The 20,272-nt window shown below is 41.1% G+C and overlaps 1 protein-coding gene across 3 annotated transcripts in view; it reads right to left on the bottom strand.

The window, feature by feature from the left end:
- Positions 1-6,157: 6,157 nt before the first annotated feature.
- Positions 6,158-20,272, bottom strand: part of ENOX2 (ecto-NOX disulfide-thiol exchanger 2) — a 284,389-nt gene continuing 270,274 nt past the window's right edge. For all 3 annotated transcript variants that reach the window (XM_060002345.1, XM_060002343.1, XM_060002344.1), the window contains exons 12-15: positions 19,107-19,214; positions 14,317-14,425; positions 11,361-11,446; positions 6,158-8,232 (exon numbers count right to left, since the gene is read on the bottom strand). In XM_060002345.1, the coding sequence (XP_059858328.1) occupies positions 8,101-8,232; positions 11,361-11,446; positions 14,317-14,425; positions 19,107-19,214 (435 nt within the window). In that variant the 3' untranslated portion in view covers positions 6,158-8,100. The remainder of the gene's footprint in view (positions 8,233-11,360; positions 11,447-14,316; positions 14,426-19,106; positions 19,215-20,272) is intronic.

Genomic DNA, 20,272 nt, shown 5'->3' with positions numbered 1-20,272 from the left:
TGGGGCTTGGTGTCTGCAGTAGGTATGATTTTATTTTGTCTCTGTGCCCTTCCAAGTGAAGGAGGAGGGAGTCATGGGCCAACTGGGGGAAGAAGGGGTGAATACAGTTGCTAGAGGGTTCACATGGGAGATGGTGGCAATGAAGTGTCTCTACCTGTGGCTTCTTCCACCTTTGTCCCTCAGGACTCTCGCTGCCACAGGCCCTGCACTGTCTCTGGCTCGCCAAGTTGATAACAGTGCAGATTCACTTTCTGAACACTGGCCAGAACACAATGCTCATCAACCTGGGCTGCCACAGTCTGATGGACCCTATCATGGCCCTACTTGGTTCTATTAGGTGAGCAAGCAAGAAAAATGTAGCCAGCAATGCCAGCATCCTCTCTCTTGCTGTCCCACTCATGGGACCCAGAGGCTGAGTGACTTGCCTAAGGTCTCAGGGCCAGTGACAGAACCGGGGAGTCCAATTCTCGTGACTTAGCTGTCTGATAAACCAAATGTCCATTTCATGGTAGTATTTCTCACTAGCATATTTGGGCAGAGGTTGGAGAATAGTGAGACAATACTGTGTCCTTTTCCACGGGCTGTTAGGTCAGCAGAGGGGGCAGGCACCTTTAGCCCTCCAGACCACTGAGATTCAGAGTAATGTCCCTGCTAGTGGTCCCACGAGCAGCTCTTAGCCCCAGCATTTCTAGAATGGTGAGCCTGGGTTAGCATAGCTAGTTATGGCTGCTGGAGGCTGGTTTTAGCCATTTAATGAGCAAGGATGTTTATCAGGGAATCAGCCCTTTCATTGTTCCATGTGTAGTTGAGTTAGTGGAAGAATATTCTTTCTCAGTAGTTTTCTCATAACTAACATTTTTAGTTAATAGTCATTGAGTCATTTGATATGGAGTCATCACAGCAAGGTCAGGACAGATCAAGAACCCTCTGTTTAACAGTATGGGAATGGATGTAAAACATCTTAGAAATGTTTTCATTTAAATTGATTTTTTAGAAAGGTTGGTACTGGAAGGGGCATGTTTCAGTTATCTGGTAAACTCATTTAAATACCTCAACGTCTTCTATTGCTGAATAAACAAAGCATGATTGCTTGTAATACCGGTGTTGCTAAGTGCTGCACACGCTTCTGTGTGTGTATATGTGTGTGTGTGTGTGTATGTGTGTGTGAGTGAGTGAGTGAAAGAGAGCGGGAAAGAGAGAGGCAGAGGGAGAGGGAGCGGGAGAGGGGAGGGTGAAGGAGCTTATTATGTGAAAAACACTGAATTCAACATTCCAGGTTTTTCTCTCTTGGACTATATGGTTCTGGTCCACTGGGTAGAACATATTTCGTTCATGTATTAAAACCCACTAATCTTGATTCTTAGAGCTCCTCCTTCAAACTCCTCAAGGACAGGTACACTCTCATATTCATCCTTGCATCCCCTATTGCTGGTAGAATGTTTTGGACAGAATAAGCACTTGAGCAACGTTTGAATTGAAATGTTGAATTTCATGTCTTGAGGTCCAGCCACATGGAAACAAACTGTTTTACTGGTGTGGGTACAAAACTTTTTTTAAAAAATGGGAATAAGATAATGTCTTATATTTTGTTTCTATTTTTTAACGTGTTTAGAATTTGTTGTCTTTTTATGATTCCAACCACACACTGGACTTCTCTCCAACAACTCCCAGATCCCTTTCCTTTGCCAGAACTGATGGTTTGGAGACTAACATCTTGTGAATAGCATTTGTCTCATTTTCTCCTAAATGCAGTACTTTGTGTTTGCTCACATTGAAGCTCATCTGTCACTTCTTCACCCAGAAATACAGACTTGTGGGACTCTCCTGCCAGTTTTGTATTGACTTAGAATTTCACCATTTCAAAATGTACAAAAAAATCAGTATCTCTATCATTTGTAAAATTTATTGCTACTATGTGATGGGCACTGTTCTAATTTATAAACATTAATATATTTAATGAAACTAATCCTGGTGCCACTTTGGGTGCTCTCACTTTATATTTCATCAACCTCCTCTATCAGGAGTTTCTTTTCTTAACCTAGAGACTGTGGGAAGAACTTAGGAAGTGTGTGAATTTGGATGGAAAAAATACGTTTAGATTTTCACTAACCTCTAACTGAAGTTTAGAGTTTTCTTCCATTATAAATGTAGGTGAACAAAGTACAGAAGTATTAGCAGGACCTGTGACTTTTTCACAAGTATCACAGATATTATCGTATCACAAGTTATTGCAGATTTTTTGAAATATTTATGTTTATCTACTTCAGAATTATAGTAGTTATTAGACCTGTCATTGCACGTTGCTATTTAATGTGTTATAGGAGCACATATGCTACTATGTCACACATGTGTTTTGATAACGGTATTATTTCAATACAGTTGGTTTCCTTTGTATTTTATTTCATGTATTTAAAAATGTTATTCTGATAGAGAGTTCACAGGCTTCACCAGATTTCCCAAGGGGTACATGGCACCAAAAATTAAGAACCCCTCCTTTATACTCTCTCAGCCATACAAGGCAGAGGCTCTGAAGGGTGGTGGAAATTGGGAGGACTCAGAGGAGTCCTGCATTCTCACTCCAGCTCCACCATCCACGTAGCTGTGTGACCTGGGGTATGGCTTTTCTCTTTCTGAGACTTGTTTTCCTTCATGGCAATAATGGGGAGGGAACCATCTGCCCCTGCAGGGTGTTGTGAAGATCAGATGACATAATGTCTGTGTACAGAGTTGGTTTGAAAACACTTTGAAGCACAATATGAGGTATTTGTTGAGGAGTAAGGTTGCAGAGGTCTGATGCCCCAGAGATCTATCAATTTTAGGGTAATCTAATATTCAAACAGACTTGGAGTGAGCACAGTTAGGTAAAGAACACTCTTTCTTATGTCCTGCATCCATTTTCTACCCAAGATCTGAGATCCTCTCCATAAGGTTATACAGCCTTGAATGCTTGTACTTGTGTGTGATCAATTCCTTTTCCTTCCTTCTGTTGCCCTAAGCAATTGCTTCAGTATGCCTTTGAGATCTTCCACCCAGATAGAAAATTTAGGCAAGCTGAGATCTTCAAAGCTTCCTGCCAAACTGGAAGAATGGAATGGTGTTATGGATCTTGGGATATGGGAAAGAAGATTAAGGCCCCTCTGGCCGCCTTGTTTATGACATGTGGTCTGTCCTGTGATAGGAGGGATAAAATTGGAAGGTTACTGGAGACTGTATCGTAAGACAGCAGAAGGAAGTTTCTTCCCTATGTCAGGCTTGGGCCAGGCATTACTTACCTCTGATGGAGCATCGTTCAGTAAAACCTCCTGAATTTTTCTGAACCAGCCAGTCTCATTCTTCTTTTGAGTTACCTGTGGCCCTATGGGATTCCCAATACTGGAAAGGTAGCTCTGGTGTCATTAAAGCATTGTTAATATGATTATTAGTTGAATAATTATTATAGCTCCTTATTGAGTATGTATTTTGCCAAGCATAGTTAGTACCGGGCACTTTGCACTGAGCAAAGCCTCTTAAATGACCCTTTGAGGGAAGTACACTTAGATTTCCACTTTATAGATGAAAAAACAAAGGCTCAGAGAGGTTAAGTGACAGTGTTAGAAAGTGGCCTTGGGGACCACGGTATGATAGAGAATAAATTGAAGCCAGGCAGATTGGGCTCAAATCCTAGACTTTGTCACATACTAGATGTTTAACCTTTCTGAGCCTGTTTTCTCTTCTTACCATATTTCACACTTCCTGACATTTGTGAAGCCTTCCTTGATGTCCCTCCTGCAGAACCTTGTACATGACTGTGTCATTTAGCAGGCATCCCCACCAGAGTGTCCACTCTTGAAGGAAGAGGTCATACTTTGTTCCCTTTTGAATTTCTAGGACCAAGGCTTGTACATACCAGGTTCTCTATAATGGCATGTGAATGTATTGAATACAACGTAGGGTTTATAATAATTCTTAGCAATTGGGTTGATATGGAGGTTAAATAAGATACTGGGCCATTAGAAAGTTTTGAGTTTTCAGTTGGGCAGACCAAGATTCAAATCTTATCTCTGCCTTTTAGGAACTTCTCAACTCAGAGTCTCAGCTGAAACAAGGAAGTGCTATCTACGTTTGTTTCACAGTTGTAGTAAACGATGAAGAATTTAAGCTCAGTGTGTTAAAGCCTACCCTTCTAGCTCCCTGAGGGCAAGGGCCAGCCCTGCTCCTTTTTTTCTTTTTTACATCTTTATTGGAGTATAATTGCTTTACATTGTTGTGTTAGTTGCTGCTGCATAACAAAGTGAATCAGATATACATACACATATATCCCCCTATCCCCTCCCTCTTGCATCTCCCTCCCACCCTCCCTATCCCATCCCTCTAGGTGGTCACAAAGCACCGAACTGATCTCCCTGTGCTATGTGGCTGCTTCCCACTAGCTAGCTATTTTACGTTTGGTAGTGTATATATGTCCATGCCACTGTCTCACTTCGTCCCAGCTTACCCTTCCCCCTCCCCATGTCCTCAAGTCCATTCTCTACGTCTGCGTCTTTATTCCTGTCCTGCCCCTAGGTTCTTGTATACCACAGTGTCTGGCAGAGTGCCTGGGACTGAGTTAATGTTCCGAATATGTTTAAACAGCTGAATTTCCTTTCTTGAGGCCTAGCAACATGATGTAGCCCCACAATTCTAGGTGTGAACACAAAAACATTTTTCTTAAAATGAAAGCAAGGTCACGACTCTTAATTACTTTTGACTGAACCATAATCATAAAATCATAACTCTTTATTGTGAATGCACTCTGGGCGAGGCACTGGCTGAGCAATTTTCAGGTACTATCTTATTGAATCTTGACCACCACTCTCTGGGGAAGGTACTATTTCTCCTTAATTTAAAAAATGGAAGCTCCCATTGTGTCCACAGGTGGTAAATGACTTTAGGCAGCATGAGAGCATAACAGTTGCTCAGTAGATGGTAGCAGTTGTGGTGAAAAGTGAATCCAGGTCTTTTTGATAGACTGTCCAAGACAGCTAAGAATCCGAAGGGCTCACCCAGTCCTACCAGGTGAGTCAAAAGGTCTTGCACATCTATGCTGTCTTTTCAAGTAACATAGTTTATTCTGCATTATATGAAAAGCATACATTTTGGGGCACAATTAAATATGAAACACTGTATAACTTGAACACAGATATGCGTCCAAGATTTGCTCTGAAAACTAACTTTTCCATTTGCATTGAAGACATTTAACAAGCAACTTGGTAATATTAAAAAATCAGAACTGGTGATGTCACAGGACTAGGAAGGGAGATGAAATAATCATTTGTAAAATAAAAGAATGCTTCTATTCATTATTATCTGGAAAAATCTAACTACTGTATCTCCTAAAAATAACAAAACAGTAAAATTTCAAAATTCAGGAGGAACAACAGAACAATAAATAGCATTTGTAAGGAAAAAATAGCTTCTTTAATAGATTTCTATGGTGAATGAAAAGGATTGTGAGAGATGGTATGTGCTGCAATTTGATTATGTAATATAATGCAAACATACTCTATTTTTTTAACACTGCTGTAGCATTCTCCTTTACTCTTTTTTAAAATAGATCTTTATTGGAGTATAATTGCTTCACAATACTGTGTTAGTTTCTGTTGTACACCAAAGTGGATCAGCCATATGCATACATATGTCCCCATACTCTATTTTTATACATTTTGAACAACTCTGGACTAGTGCATTAGGACTTTCCGAAGAAACAGAACCAATGGGATGCATATATACATACATACATATATATGTATATATATGTATGTGTATACACATATGTATATATGTGTGTGTGTATAAATATATATATATGTATTTATTTATTTATTTTAAGGAATTGGCTGATGTGATTTCGGGTGCTGGAAAGTTTGACATTTTGCAGGGCTGGCTGGCAGTCTGGAAATTCTGGCAGGCGTTAATGCTGCAGCTTTGAGTCCAAAGCAATCTGGAGGCACAGTTCTTTTCTCCTTGGAGGACTTCAGTCTTTTACAACTGATTGGATGAGGCCCACCCACATTATGGAGGGTAAGATATGTTACTCAAAGGCTACTGGTTTAAATGTTAATCACATCTCAAAAATACCTTCACAGCAACATCTAGACTGGTATTCAACCAAGCAACAGGGCACTACAGTGTAGCCAACTTGACACACAAAATTCACCATTACAACTAGTATATTCAAGCAGGCTGGGAGAAGTACACCTGGACTAAGTTGGCAGGAATAATAGGAAGAGAGCATTTGTACTACAAGTAGATCAAGTGAAGGAGAGCAAGGGGCCTGGGTGTGGCAGTTGCTTTAAATGCATTTTATTTAACTTATTTAAATAAGATAATTGTTAAGTGGCAAATTTCCCCTATTTCATAGGTGTTATTAAAACAAGGTATTGCACGACCCCTGAGACTGATGAATCAAAGCCTTCTGTAGCATTGATGACAGCGATGCTTCATTGAGGAAGCTACTGTAAGAATAACCCTCGCTTCCTGCTGGTGCCACAGCTGGTTGCTTAGGGGGAAGCCAGCTTTCAGCATGAATGGGCTACTGTGGAATCCTGTTTTCTAGCTGTCAAAGCAGAAGATTTAGCATCTTCTTCCAATATTCTGGTAACTCGAAGAAATTGAGATGATTTACTAAAGGATTACTTAGCAAGCAATTCAAAACAGGACACCAAACTGAGGTATAAAAAAGGAATATTTATCTTTTAAAAATACAACTTTGAACACTACTGACATGTGATTTACAAAGTATTTTTGTGAAATACTCTTCACTGACTTTGCTTAGTACATTCTCTTATTTTCAATCAAAACTCAAGGGAGGGCATGCTTATGTTATTACAAGCACCACCAACACCACAGAAGAAAAGACCATCTCTGCCTCAGGATATTAGTCCCCAGTTCTCATCCTTTCCATTTCTTTTCCATCAGCCAGGACTTCCTGACTGGTCCACGCACACTCTGCCATTGTAATCTGCTGGTGGGCACTGCAGAACTACAGGAGTCCCAGTTCTCAGGACTCTAGGTGGAGCCGACCTATTTGTGCAAAGCTTCACACACCCTAGCCTACTATTTATTCATTACCAGGAATTTTCTATTAATACTCATATCAACTCTTTGCAGACATTCAGCATGAAGTAAACATAGTATTTACAGCAGTACATGGTTTGCAATTCAACACACTGACAGCAGAAGAAAAGGGACCACCAGACTTTGTAAGAAGACCAGAGGGGAAGCATATCAAAATAAATCCCTTCTGCTAATGTGTGTGTGTGTGTGTGTGTGTGTGTGTTTGTGAGCACACACGTGTGTTTTAATTCATAGAAAACTAAACATGCCCTCCTTTAAAAGCAGGCTATTTACAAGGTGACTCTGAATACCACATACACATGCCAGTCATACTGGACACTTGCTTTCTGTGAATACATCTAGTTTTTTAAAAATTCTGAAATAAACCTTTTATCTGATACATTAGAGAAAAAAACTTTGAAACATTTGTCAACTTTTCGTTCACAGTAATTTTGTAAAAAGCCACAAACCATGCTTTGTCTTTTAAAAGGTGAACCTGGTCAAGCACCTTCTAGCAGACACTGATATGTTATTCACTTACTGGCCTACTGGGAATTGGAAAGACAATGTCAGTTATGGAGTCCCTAGTGCTCCTTTCATTCCTCTCACCAGTAGCAACATTAATGTGAAGAGAAGTTCTGAAACACAAATCACATATAAATCATCAAAACATTTCAGTTAACAGTGTTTAAAAAATACTAAAGTCTACAACAGTAGTACAGACACTGAAAACACCCCAAATACTCTGTAGCCTCAGGCCTTTTTAAATACTACTAATAAAAAGAGACAACCAATTGACAGAAAAGGAGGAAGTTACAGCACTTGAGGTTTGAGTCAATTTCTTTACAGGGCCTGTAGCTTGAGGTGCTGCTCTAGGATCCTTATTTTAAGTCAAAAGATATTCCAGGAATGAATTGACAAATTTAAAGCAATTTCCACTTGAAAACCATTGAAAATACAAATCACTTTCTAAGCTTGTCCAACACACATTTATTTTCAGGATCCCAGGTTGTCAGGCAAAGGGATTCAGGTCAGTTTCAAGCCCTCAAAGCCACAGAATTTCCATCTCTTCTCCAGACTGGCTCCAACTCCAGTCATTTCCTGCTTGAAGGTATGCTGGAGTCTGCTCATGAGACATTCTACATCACTGGTACAGATCTGTGGGACAGAGAGGACATCTCCATTCAGAACCAGTCCCACCTTCCTAATCTGGCTTCCCCAATGTTGCTTTAGAATGCTGACGCGCACGTGTGTGTGCTAGGCGTGGGGTCGACCTTCCCCTCCCTGTGTGTGTGTATGTGTCGGTTGAGTGGATTACAGATGGAAGCCTTCTGCTTGGACTGCCTGAGTCCACTGAAATTTCTTTTTGTTTCTGTATTTCATAACTGCTTTATTTAGGCATAATTTACATACAATAAATTCACTTATTTTACATGTACACGTTGATGAATTTTAGTAAAGTTATACAATAGTGCAACTGTCACCACGATTCAGTTTTACAACATTCCATCACCCCCCCACAAAGGTTCCTTTGTGCCCCTTTGCAGTCAATCTTTACTCCCAAACCCTGACTCAGATCGTTTTCACTGTGATTTTGCAGTTTTTGGAAATTTCATATATGTGTAATTGTACAATATATAGTCTTTTGTGACTAGTTTCTTTCACTTAGCATGATGTTTTTGAGATTGATCGCCACCAAGCTTTCTCTGGGAAAGAGCTGGTGTCGGTCATGCGGAGAGGCTTGGGTCTGCAGCCAGCTGAATGATGGCTTATCAGTGCTGGTGATGTTACGTTCAGGCCCACTGAAGCTACAAAGCCTTTGGGGAAGAGAGGGAGGCAGAAATGGCTGCCACCAGAGCAGAAGTCTTCACACCCGTCTTAGTTCACAAAGGAAAAGTGACAGGAATAGAGAATGCTCTGTGTTCCTAATTCTCTGCTCCCTCTCCCCACTCCTCTCTCTCTCTCTCTCTCTCTCTCTCTCTCTCTCTCTCTCTGTCACACACACACACACACACACACACCCCAATATAAAAACAAAAACAAATCTGTTGACCCTTAGGGTTTGCTTCATCTTTATGTTAGTAGCATAGTAGCAACTTCCTAACTGTGAACCTGGATACTAGGGCTTGGCTGAAGAGCACTATGGGATCCTTAAAGAAATCCCAAGTTGCTGTCACAGTAAATATTTATAAAGGTGGTAGAAGGGACCCCCAAATTCTTATAGTACCATTGCAGGCTCTCTTTGGGAGGCCCTGGTACTACCCTGGCAGGAAGCTGCTCAGGAGGAACTGGCACTAGACTAGGAGTGAGGTCATGCCTTCTCCCCAGTGCTAGTAGTGGACTGTATCCAGTTGAGTGAATGAAGCACACTGCACAGTATCAGTAGAGTTGAATCCCCATTTCAAAAAACATAAATCTATAATGCTTATAGATATATACATACAATGTAGGTGCAGCAGATGTATAAAAAAGGGTCTGAAATAAGATATGCCAAACTGTTAACAATGGTTATCCTTGAGAGATGGGACTGTGGGGAACTCTCCCTTTGCCTTTACTGTAGTTCTATATTGCTTACATTTTAAAGAGAACATGTTTGCATTATTTTTGCAATTAAAAAAACCGGATCGTTTTTACTGACACAGAGTTCAGTTTCAAACCACCTCAACAGACCACTTGGTCCTGGTGCTCACATTGAATCCCTCCCTTCACTGCCAATGGGCTGGCCGCTTAATTGCAGAATAGCATCACTTCCCAGAGATAAATGCCAGGCAAGTGCTAGCTAAAACTAAAACAAATGCCGTGAGGAGGATGTATCACCACAGCTGGATTACCAAATGGGCCAGTGCCTCTGTTAAGAGGATATATGCTTATGTACCACAATGTTCATTGCAGCTCTATTCACAATACCCAGGACATGGAAGCAACCTAAGTGTCCACTGACAGATGAATAGATAAAGAAGATGTGGCACATATATACAATGGAGTATTACTCAGCCATAAAAAGAAACAAAATTGAGTTATTTGTAGTGAGGTGGATGGACCTCGAGTTTGTCATACACAGTGAAGTAAGTCAGAAAGAGAAAAACAAATACCGTACGCTAACACATATCTATGGAATCTAAGAAAAAAAAAAAAGGTCATGAAGAACCTAGGGGCAGGACAGGAATAAAGACACAGACATAGAAAATGGACCTGAGGACATGGGGAGGGGGAAGGGTAAGCTGGGACGAAGTGAGAGAGAGGCATGGACATATATACACTACCAAACGTAAGGTAGATAGCTAGTGGGAAGCAGCCACATAGCACAGGGAGATCAGCTCGGTGCTTTGTGACCACCTAGAGGGGTGGGATAGGGAGGGTGGGAGGGAGGGAGACGCAAGAGGGAAGAGATATGGGAACATATGTATATGTATAACTGATTCACTTTGTTATAAAGCAGAAACTAACACACCATTGTAAAGCAATTATACTCCAATAAAGATGTTAAAAGAAAAAGAGGATATATGCTTAAATGGCTTAACATTTTGGACATCTAACTGTCAGAAGTCTGCATTCCAATGGCACTTCTCAAAAGGCCCAGATCCTATGAAATAGTGAGTACAATCCATGAGCAGCTTTAACTGAATGCTGCTTCTGAAAAAATTGTATCATGAGTTTATTTATTCTGAGGGGTCAAGAGTCCCCTCCTGCCTATATGAGGCATGCATCCTTGACTTTCCAGGGAACTGGCACTTACCCTTGCTCTTGATGCTTTGTGAGCTCCCCCACAGGATAGCATTCAGGGAAGGAACCGGCCCATGAGATCAGCTGTGAGCAAATATGCAGTCTGTATTACAGACTTATTGTTCCAACTCTTTTTGTCCCTGCCTTGATTATGTCATTGTAGATAATGGCAGTGCTAATGGCTAAAGGCCCAGGGCAAAAGTTTGACTGGTGAGAAATATTTGTTAATTAGCATATGATATGTAAAGTAAAAGGAGGAAAATTCTTCTAAGATATATCTTGGAAGTAGGGTGGCCAATTCATTCAGGTTTGCCCGGGACTTCCCCGGTGTCAGCGTTAGAAGTCCCAAGTGCCAGGAAACCCTTCAGTCCCAGGCAAACAGGGACAGACGGTCACCCTATTAGCAAGAGAGAAACTTTACGCTGAATCACAGTGAGAGAATAGGTGAGGGAAATTTCCTTACAGTGATTGCTAATGACTTATTTGTGCTTGAGGAGAGTGAGGCCACCTGTTCACAAAGAACCCTACATCGCCTTGCATGGCCATCTCAGGCCCCCACATACCTTATTATCAAGACGGTGCAAGTAGGAGCAGATATATTCAATGCTTGCTCCAAATGGGTGGACATGAAGGAATGTGGAGATAATCCCTATAGAGACAATAGCATGGAGGTTACACTTGAGCATTGTATTCGTTGAGATGCCACATGATAGCGTCTAGCAAGAGTCAACTCATATGTACATCATATGTATTGGGCACTATTCTAAGTTTATATATATTTTACACATTTAATCTTTACAACGACCCTGTGAGGTAGGTATTACCTACCATCCCCATTTCACAGATGAGAAGACACTGAGCCACAGAAAGTTTAAGCAACTTGCCCAAGGTCACACAGCTGGTAAGTGGCAGGTATTTGAATCCAGACAGTTGCTCTCAACCACTATGTGTATTGCCTCTCACTGCACTATACTGCATGCAGAAAATCTGGCATTTGAGGAGTCACTTCCATCATTCATGATGGCTAAACGCCATTTGAGTTCTACGTTTTACAATGAATTTAGACTTTTACAATGACTTTAGATTGTGCTGGGTTTTTGCAGTTCCTCTGAACCATCTTTAAATTGGATTTTAGCCTCTTAGGCATTTAATAATGTCTTGCTGTTGTGGCAAAAGTACAAATCATGTACTTTGCCTGATTAACCTTGTGCCTCTCACAAGAGAATCTGCTGCTTGTATTTGGGTTTTATTCCGTGAGTAGGTCTGTAAAGAAAAGCCAAACATTTCCTTCATTCAAGTGGTGACTAGCATTCTGTTTGTCCTCAGAGCCCTGAATCTCTTCAAGTAACAGAATTCTTATAGCAATTTACAGCCTCCAGGGATGTGCATGATTTCTAACTCTGGAGTGATTGGCAGCTACACATACTGCCTTGATTATTCTGGCCACCAGGTTAATTGTGCTAATACTACTTCTTTCTCTGGCAACAGGCAGCATATAAATTGTTCAAAAGTCTACTATTTTTTCTTTATTTTTTTTTGAATTCCTCTCCTTTCATAAGATCTTAGGTATATCAAACAGACCCAGAACTTAGTTTGCTGAAAACTGCTAGGAAATAAAAGCTAAATTTGATTTGGTTTATAAACTATAACTTGTCTATATCCCTTTAAGCACCTGACAAAGAATATCACAAGTTTAAATTGTAGCTTAAAGTTCAAATAAGTTCTCTGTAAAAGTCCTCCAATATTAGATGGCAAGCGGGTGGGTTGGAGGATCCAGGAGGAACTGATGGTAGGGTTCAAAACTCTATTCAAAATGGATACTATTACTTATAACACTACTTTACTCTTTTTTTTTTTTTTTTGCGGTACACGGGCCTTTCACTGCTGTGGCCTCTCCCGTTGCGGAGCACAGGCTCCGGACGCGCAGGCTCAGCGGCCATGGCTCACGGGCCCAGCCGCTCCGCGGCATGTGGGATCTTCCCAGACTGGGACACGAACCCGCGTCCCCTGCATTGGCAGGCGGACTCTCAACCACTGCGCCACCAGGGAAGCCCTACTTTACTCTTAATGACTTGGTAAATTGAATTTCTAAACACTGACTCAAGCTGAGAAACTTAAATTCTGAAGAAGACAGTCCATATTCAAAGGAATTCTAGATACTATGGTCAAGAAATCCTGTCAAATGCCAAGAAGTAACTCCATAGATTTCAAAATACGAAGCAGTTTTTGTGGGTTCACACCCAAATAACCAATTTAAAAAATAGATTTTCCTTTCTGTGAGTTCAAGACTACTTTCTTTAAAAAGCAAAACACTAAACACTTAAGAATCTTTGTTTCTAGAACTATCCATTTACAGAGGTTTCCTCCTACCCATAGCTCTTCTCTGACAGGTCTCCCTGTTGCCATGCCAATTTGTTAAAGAACTTTGAGTTCGAAAACGGAAATAAGTTGTCACTCTTCTTGAAGACTCACTGGCAGATCCCCCTGTGCATCTTTATTAACATATCAAAGTGTTAAATCTGAGTACAATATCCATTACTGAAGGAGGCGGATGTATCTTTAAAATATGCAGAAGCTAATTAGTGTGGAGAACTTTTGAGATTGGGGTGAGGCTACAGTGTGGCTCAGCTTCCTAGAAGGCAGCTGGGATTATCTGCTGAGGCCCAAGATTAGCCCCTTTTAAATGACTGAATATTTTAGTCATTTTAAAGGGGCTCAATCTGCCACTGTTCTCCAAATAGAATATAAAGTCAACAAGCATTTGTGAATAGTGCTGTAAGTGCAAAATGTGTCTCATTTATTGAGGGCTTACTATGGGCTGGGCACTGTGTTTAGTGATTTAGATGAATTGTCGTATTTAATACTTGCAGCTACTTTTAGACAGGTAATATTATTATGCCCATTTTGCAGACGGAAGAACTGAAGCTCAGGATGGAAATGGTGGGGTCAAGACAGAAAGCCAGTTCTGTCTGATTCATTAACCACTTATGCTATCTTGCCTCTGTGAAAAAATTTTTATGTAACGAGAGCAATTGTAGCATTTATCTCATCAGAGCCCACCAGGGTCCAACACCCCACAGACAGCCTCCTGAGTCGCCTGCCAGTAACCTGGAAAGACAGGAGAGAGACACACACCTTCTCCGGAGGCCCATCTGGAGAAGCTCTCTGCCAAACAATGTCTGCACTGTCCCTTGAGTGGGAGTGAGAGGGCTCACCTATCTTTGCTTAGAGATTTAAAAAATCTACAACGTGTTTCTCCAGTGGACCCCCTCTTAGCATAGCACTTATACTGACACACTGGATGTGGCAGTGGTCACCAGGAGTTTGAAGAGGGCTGGGAGCCGCTATTACCGTTTTGATTGAAATCTGTACTTGTTCTTACCCTGTTGTCTTCAGGACTCTGGGTCCTTGCACTGTCATGCTTCATAAATGCTTGGCATGTGCTTATGCATCTTAGGTTAATCCTTCCCCCCACTCCACTGCACTCTATCCGTTGAATGTGTGTGTTAGCTTCCTTACCCACTAGCAGTGCTTCGCGTTCAGATTTGATAGGACAGCTGTTCAGGGTCTTCTCCAGAGGGTAGTCACTATCCTGGCTCGATGCACACAGTCTAGAGGCACAGCTTTCCTGTGGGAATAATATGTCTCCTGGGTCAGTGCACCTTATATGGTAACAGACTTGATTTCAATTATACAACAGGGAACTTCTTAACGGCACCTCGAAAGCAATACTGTGCAATTTTGCTTATTGAATGGGAGGAAAAATAGCATAAATTACAAAAGCATCACCAATAATCCAAAGCTTCCTTATAAGCCTTCAAAACACACACAAAAATTTAGACATTCATCTTTACTAGTCTTTTTTTTCCCTTCTGCCTTTATCATTCTTGACTCTATGCAAGTAGTCTGGGGAACCAGACCCAACATTTATTGTCTGTAAGATGCCAGGTACTGTTAGGTATGTTTTATCTCCATTCTACAGGTGAGGAAGGTGAGGCTCAGATAAATCAGGTAACTTGTCTAAGATCACATTGCTAGAAAATGGTAGAGCCAGGATTTCATCCCAGGCCACCCAATGTGAAAAGGACCATTCTTTTTTTTTTTAAATTAATTTATTTATTTTTGGCTGTGTTGGGTATTCGTTTCTGTGCGAGGGCTTTCACTAGTTGTGGCGAGAGGCGGCCACTCTTCATTGCGGTTCGCGGGCCTCTCACTATCGTGGCCTCTCTTGTTGCGGAGCACAGGCTCCGGACGCGCAGGCTCAGCAGCCATGGCTCACGGGCCCAGCTGCTCCGCGGCATGTGGGATCTTCCCAGACCAGGGCTCAAACCCGTGTCCCCTGCATCGGCAGGCGGACTCTCAACCACTGTGCCACCAGGGAAGCCCAGGACCATTCTTTTTTATTTTAGGTCCACACTATGCTAAAGGTCAGTCCCATATTGGAATGGAGAATCTACAGTGTGGCCGATCCACTCACAGGTAATCAACTGTTGGCTCTTGAACTAAAAATTAGAGCCTCTATTTATTGACTATCAGCTCTCTCTTTTCTCTGATAAGGACATTATCAATTAGGATATTTATGACTTTACAGCAAGAAATGACCATGACAGTGGACTTCTTTGTTGTTGAAAGTTTTCTCTTTCTGAGCATAGTGGGTGTTTCATAAGAGATACTCAGGTGAAATCCATGACCAGCAGCCAAACTGAAAAATGCCTCCAGACCGTTCTCGGGTTTTTCTTTCTCTCTTTGGGTACTGAGAACATCTTTTCTGTATTATAAATGTGAAGCAGGAGCCTTCAGAAGAAGGAATAAAAGAAATCAGTGCTTCAGTCTCGCTGCTGTTGTAAAAGAGAGTGCTGGGGAAATGTTCCGGAGGGGGGAGCAGATCATGGATGACTCGGATGCTTCATCACTTCTTTCCTTCCAAAAGCCCTCAGCAGGGACAGGTTTCCTTCTTTTTTCTTTAAAGATGCCTTCAAAGCTTCCAGGATGCTGCCCCTGAATGAAACTAATGGTCTTTGCTGCAAGACATGTTGTTTTGTGGATTTACAGGCTTCCAGGCTGTAGTCAGAAGGGAAACCTTTCTTGATGACCTATTCAATCTTTGGTCTTTAGAATCCAATTCAGTCAGTAACCATCATGCCAAGTTTGATTTAAACTGCTGGCTCACTTCTAAGCCACGGGCTGTACATGTGCTTCTAACCCCCTTAAAACATTAAATGATCCAGCAAGCCATTTCTTAAGTGTGAGAGTTTAACAGATTGGGGTTCATTTAAGATATGTAGACGTCCTGAGAAGTTTTAGCCATCTTGAATCAAAATGTAGCCTTACTGAAACCTGACTTCAGTTTTATTATAGCTGGCATTTAAAAAATTAGAAGGTATATTGAAGGGATGCTTATCACCTTGAATTTTTTTATAAACAAATATGAAGCTGCTTTATTAAGATACATCATCAATTCAGAAAAAATTAGATCCCCACAAATAAAACAACTAATTTCACAGATGACAGTATTAATCATGAAAAATAATAAAAATAAAACATTATGAATTACTATGAAGCATATTCAACAGTTACAGAAAAGAGAGGAATAGTATTTTCCTAAAACTGGAAATAATGGAATGATCTCAGAGTGTTTATAACATAAACTTCATTTAAACAGAAGCACACAGTTAAAATGTTAAATTAAAAATAAATGAAAAGGAAACAAACTGGAAAAAAAAGTTTAATGGCTCTTTTAAAGGGTAGAATGGCCAATAAGGTAGTAGGAAATGGGCGATCAGAATTCAAGGGAGGGTTCATGACATCACCTTGAATTTTACTAGCAGATTCCAAGAGCTAGTTCTTTCTGCAGTAAGACAGACATAAGTCACATTGTTATATTGCAAAACACTGACAATAACTCACACTGTGGTTTACTGTCAAGAAACCCAAACAAAAAGAAAAAATGTCCTTCCTCACCAAAACTTATTGCTTTCCTTTCAACCTGGAATTATTTTTGCAGTCTAATGTGATGGTACTTTGCTTCCTAACCTAATTGTGACAGTTTGAAATATTTGGTCACAAATCAGCTTCCCAGAGAAGATCAGATTATAATGAACTGTCATGACTTTCCCTGAAGGAAACCTCACTTAAAATAACAGGACAGAAACATATTCTGACTCACATTTTTCTGATTATCAGTTGGATTTCTCTCCCTGTCCTCTTTAGCTGCCACTTCAAGGTATATTTAGTTGCAAATGGGAAACACTTAGACTCAGGTATAATATTGCAAGATTTTTCAATGCCATTTGACCCTTCACTTCTTTAAATGAAATACTTTACAAAGCAGAGAGCTGCTTACATGAAAATGTCCTCAAGTCAATTTGTGATGTCAATCCTGAAGAGTGATTTTAAGCTTGATGTCATTAGGATAACCCCACGTTCATCTAGAGTCTTCTGGCTACACTACACACACACTCCATCTTATGCAAGAAGGGAAACAGAGCTAAGTAGCAGCTCTGGGACATTTTAGAAGCTCTGATCGTATGAGGAAAGTCCTGCTAAATAGAGCAGCTTTGGCACTTTTCAATTAAATGCTTGATAACTGAATTTGTCTGGGATTATGCTCATTTCTTTAATAACACCCACAAAACTGGAAAGTGAGTTGGTTTTATGAAGTGGAAAAATTAAAAGCATATTGCAAATGGCCTCCGGAAGAAAACACTTCACACTTTCAATCATTTGTTTCAATTACACCAAGGTTGCCAGTTCTTTTTTTTTTTTGCGGTACGCGGGCCTCTCACTGCTGTGGCCTCTCCCGTTGCGGAGCAGAGGCTCCGGACGCGCAGGCTCAGCGGCCATGGCTCACGGGCCCAGCCGCTCCACGGCATGTGGGATCTTCCCGGACTGGGGCACGAACCCGCGCCCCCTGCATCGGCAGGCGGACTCTCAACCACTGCACCACCAGGGAAGCCCCCAGGTTGCCAGTTCTTAATGGCACTCTGGGGGAAGTCACTATGCTGGCAAACACACCCAGGGCCTGTATGCATTGCATCTTCCTGCCCTGAGCACAGAAGAGAAAAAGTACGAGCTCTTGTGGAACCGTAGAACTGTGGAATTGATTTCTGGCTCTTGGTCTAAGCTCCTAATCTTCTCTCTTTTTTTTTCTTTGTTATTTTTCTTTATTTATTTTTGGTTGTGCTGGGTCTTTGTTGCTACGTGGGCCTTCTCCAGTTGCAGTGAGGGGGGGCACCCCTCACTGTGGCACGTGGGCCTCTCATTGAGGTGGCCTCTCCCATTGCGGAGCACAGGCTCCAGGTAAGCGGGCTTCAGCAGCTGTGGCATGTGGGTTCAGTAGCCATGGCTCATGGGCTCTAGAGCGCAGGCTCAGTAGTTGTGGTGCACAGGCTTAGTTGCTCCGCAGCATGTGGGATCTTCCCGGACCAGGGCTCGAACCCGTGTCCCCTGCATTGGCAGGCAAATTCTTAACCACTGCGCCACCAGGGAAGTCCCCTAATCTTCTCTTTCTTCTGAGACATTAAGTCAGGCAGCTATGGTCAATGGGCCTTTCTTTCCAGAGGATAAGTTCACTTGAATGTTCAGGCATAAAGGAAATTAGAGAGGTGTGACAGGGAGACGCCATCAGTAGACTTTACATACCTTAAATAGACTGGGCACCTGATGCATGGTTGAGATACATTAATCCATCTAGAAGTTCGTAGACTTTCTCAGAGGTCCTCACTGGAGGTTCTATGGCTGCAGGCTCTCATTAGGCAAAGTCCCATTTTGCCTTCCCAGTTGCTATTATCTAGCTTTAGAATAATGTGTCTCCTTGTTTGCTTTCTAAGTTTCCCCCCTTTTGGTTTTGGCTGTTTCAACCTGCAGCAGCTCATTATTACACTAGATGGAGTGTCGGCAAAGACATGTCAATGTTCTGTTGTACTTGTGTTCCTTCGTTTAATGAAATGCTTAATTGAAAGTATTTTGTGTCACACGGGCTTTCTATGTTGTTATTTCCTTGACTAGATGAAGCAGGGATGAGGTGTATACTCTGATCTTCTCCAAGAAGGAAGACTGAGGAATGTTAGGGATGGACGGACATTTTATTCATTGAGAAGTGTACTCTCCAGAACCTTTAGAAATGCCAAGGACTCATACCTAAAAGCAGAGCCCTTGATTCAAGAATTACCCTGGAGAAGGGCTTTTAATCCCCAATCAACCGACCATTCCACATTGATACCTATTGGTAGGAGCTTCCAGGGCATTTTCATTGTCACTGAAAAGGGGGAAGGGGGGAAAGGGAAAAGGGTCACTTAGTACTCATGTACCTTTTCTTTAAGATTTTCCAACATTTTTTCCACCTGTAACTTGTCATCTTTGATTTTTTCAAGTTCAGCTTCTTTCCTTTTGTATTCCTCTTGGACTTTGAGTAGATGCTACAAGAAAGACCAAAGACAATCAAGTCTTAAGAAGCCACACTTCACTTAAAAACACTGGCTGAAGTTAGATATTAGGCAGGCCTGCCTCACTTTCCCCCAGTACACACAACCATTTCTCCATGCAAAGATACTAAAGGGAAAATCAAGATACTTTTCACTTGAAGTTATTTTATCTGGCTCTTATGAATCTTTTGGATTTGTTCATATTTTAGAAAGAGTCTGAGAAACTAATTGATCTAATCACTTAACTTTCCTATTCCAGCCAGACGTAAGGGTAGGGTGCAGTTAATACTATGTGGACAATATCTTGATTTTGGCATAGAACTGAACTTGATGTGTAAAGCATTCTTACAAATAGCCATTTTCCAAGCCAAGTTCAACTTCTGTGAGAAAAGTAGTAAAGAATCCAAATTTCACAAATGTTAGTTCCCTTATCAGTAGGCAAGGAACTGGATTCATCATTAATGATTACTACAAATACTATGTATTTAGCATCTAACATGTGCCAAGTATTGGGCAAAGGGTTTCATATGCATGATCTCATTTAAGCCTCACAATAAAACTATGATACATAAGCCTGAAGGTTAGAGAGGTTTAATGGTTTGCCTAAGACTATTCAGATAGTCAGTGCCAGAGCTGGGATTTAAACCCAGGTTGAGTCAACCCACAGCCCATGCTCTTAACCATCATATTAGACTATACATCTATCGGGGATAAGATGGGAGAAATTTTACCATTGTTTACAAGGCTACTGTCCAATAAAAAGTAATCAAAATGAGTAAAATTAATTTTTCAGGAGGTAGAGACCTAATTGTCTCACCGAAGTTTTTGAAGTGATGGAATGAAAAAAAAGTTCACTAGTTTTAAATTGAACCACTCCATTCTTATGTGGAGTGGTTTCAAATCAAGGTAAGAGGGGAAAACAACAAGAAAATGTTTTCAAAGTTTTGCTTTTCAGAGGCTTGCAAAAGACCATTGGGAGAGCTAAAAGACACAGTACGATGTACATGGTTGAAATTCTTTGAAGTCTAGCTGAGGAGATGTATTTTTTGGTG

Source organism: Delphinus delphis, chromosome X (assembly GCF_949987515.2).
Source record: "Delphinus delphis chromosome X, mDelDel1.2, whole genome shotgun sequence".
Taxonomy (NCBI): domain Eukaryota; kingdom Metazoa; phylum Chordata; class Mammalia; order Artiodactyla; family Delphinidae; genus Delphinus; species Delphinus delphis.
This window is presented reverse-complemented; position numbering and strand designations above follow the sequence as displayed.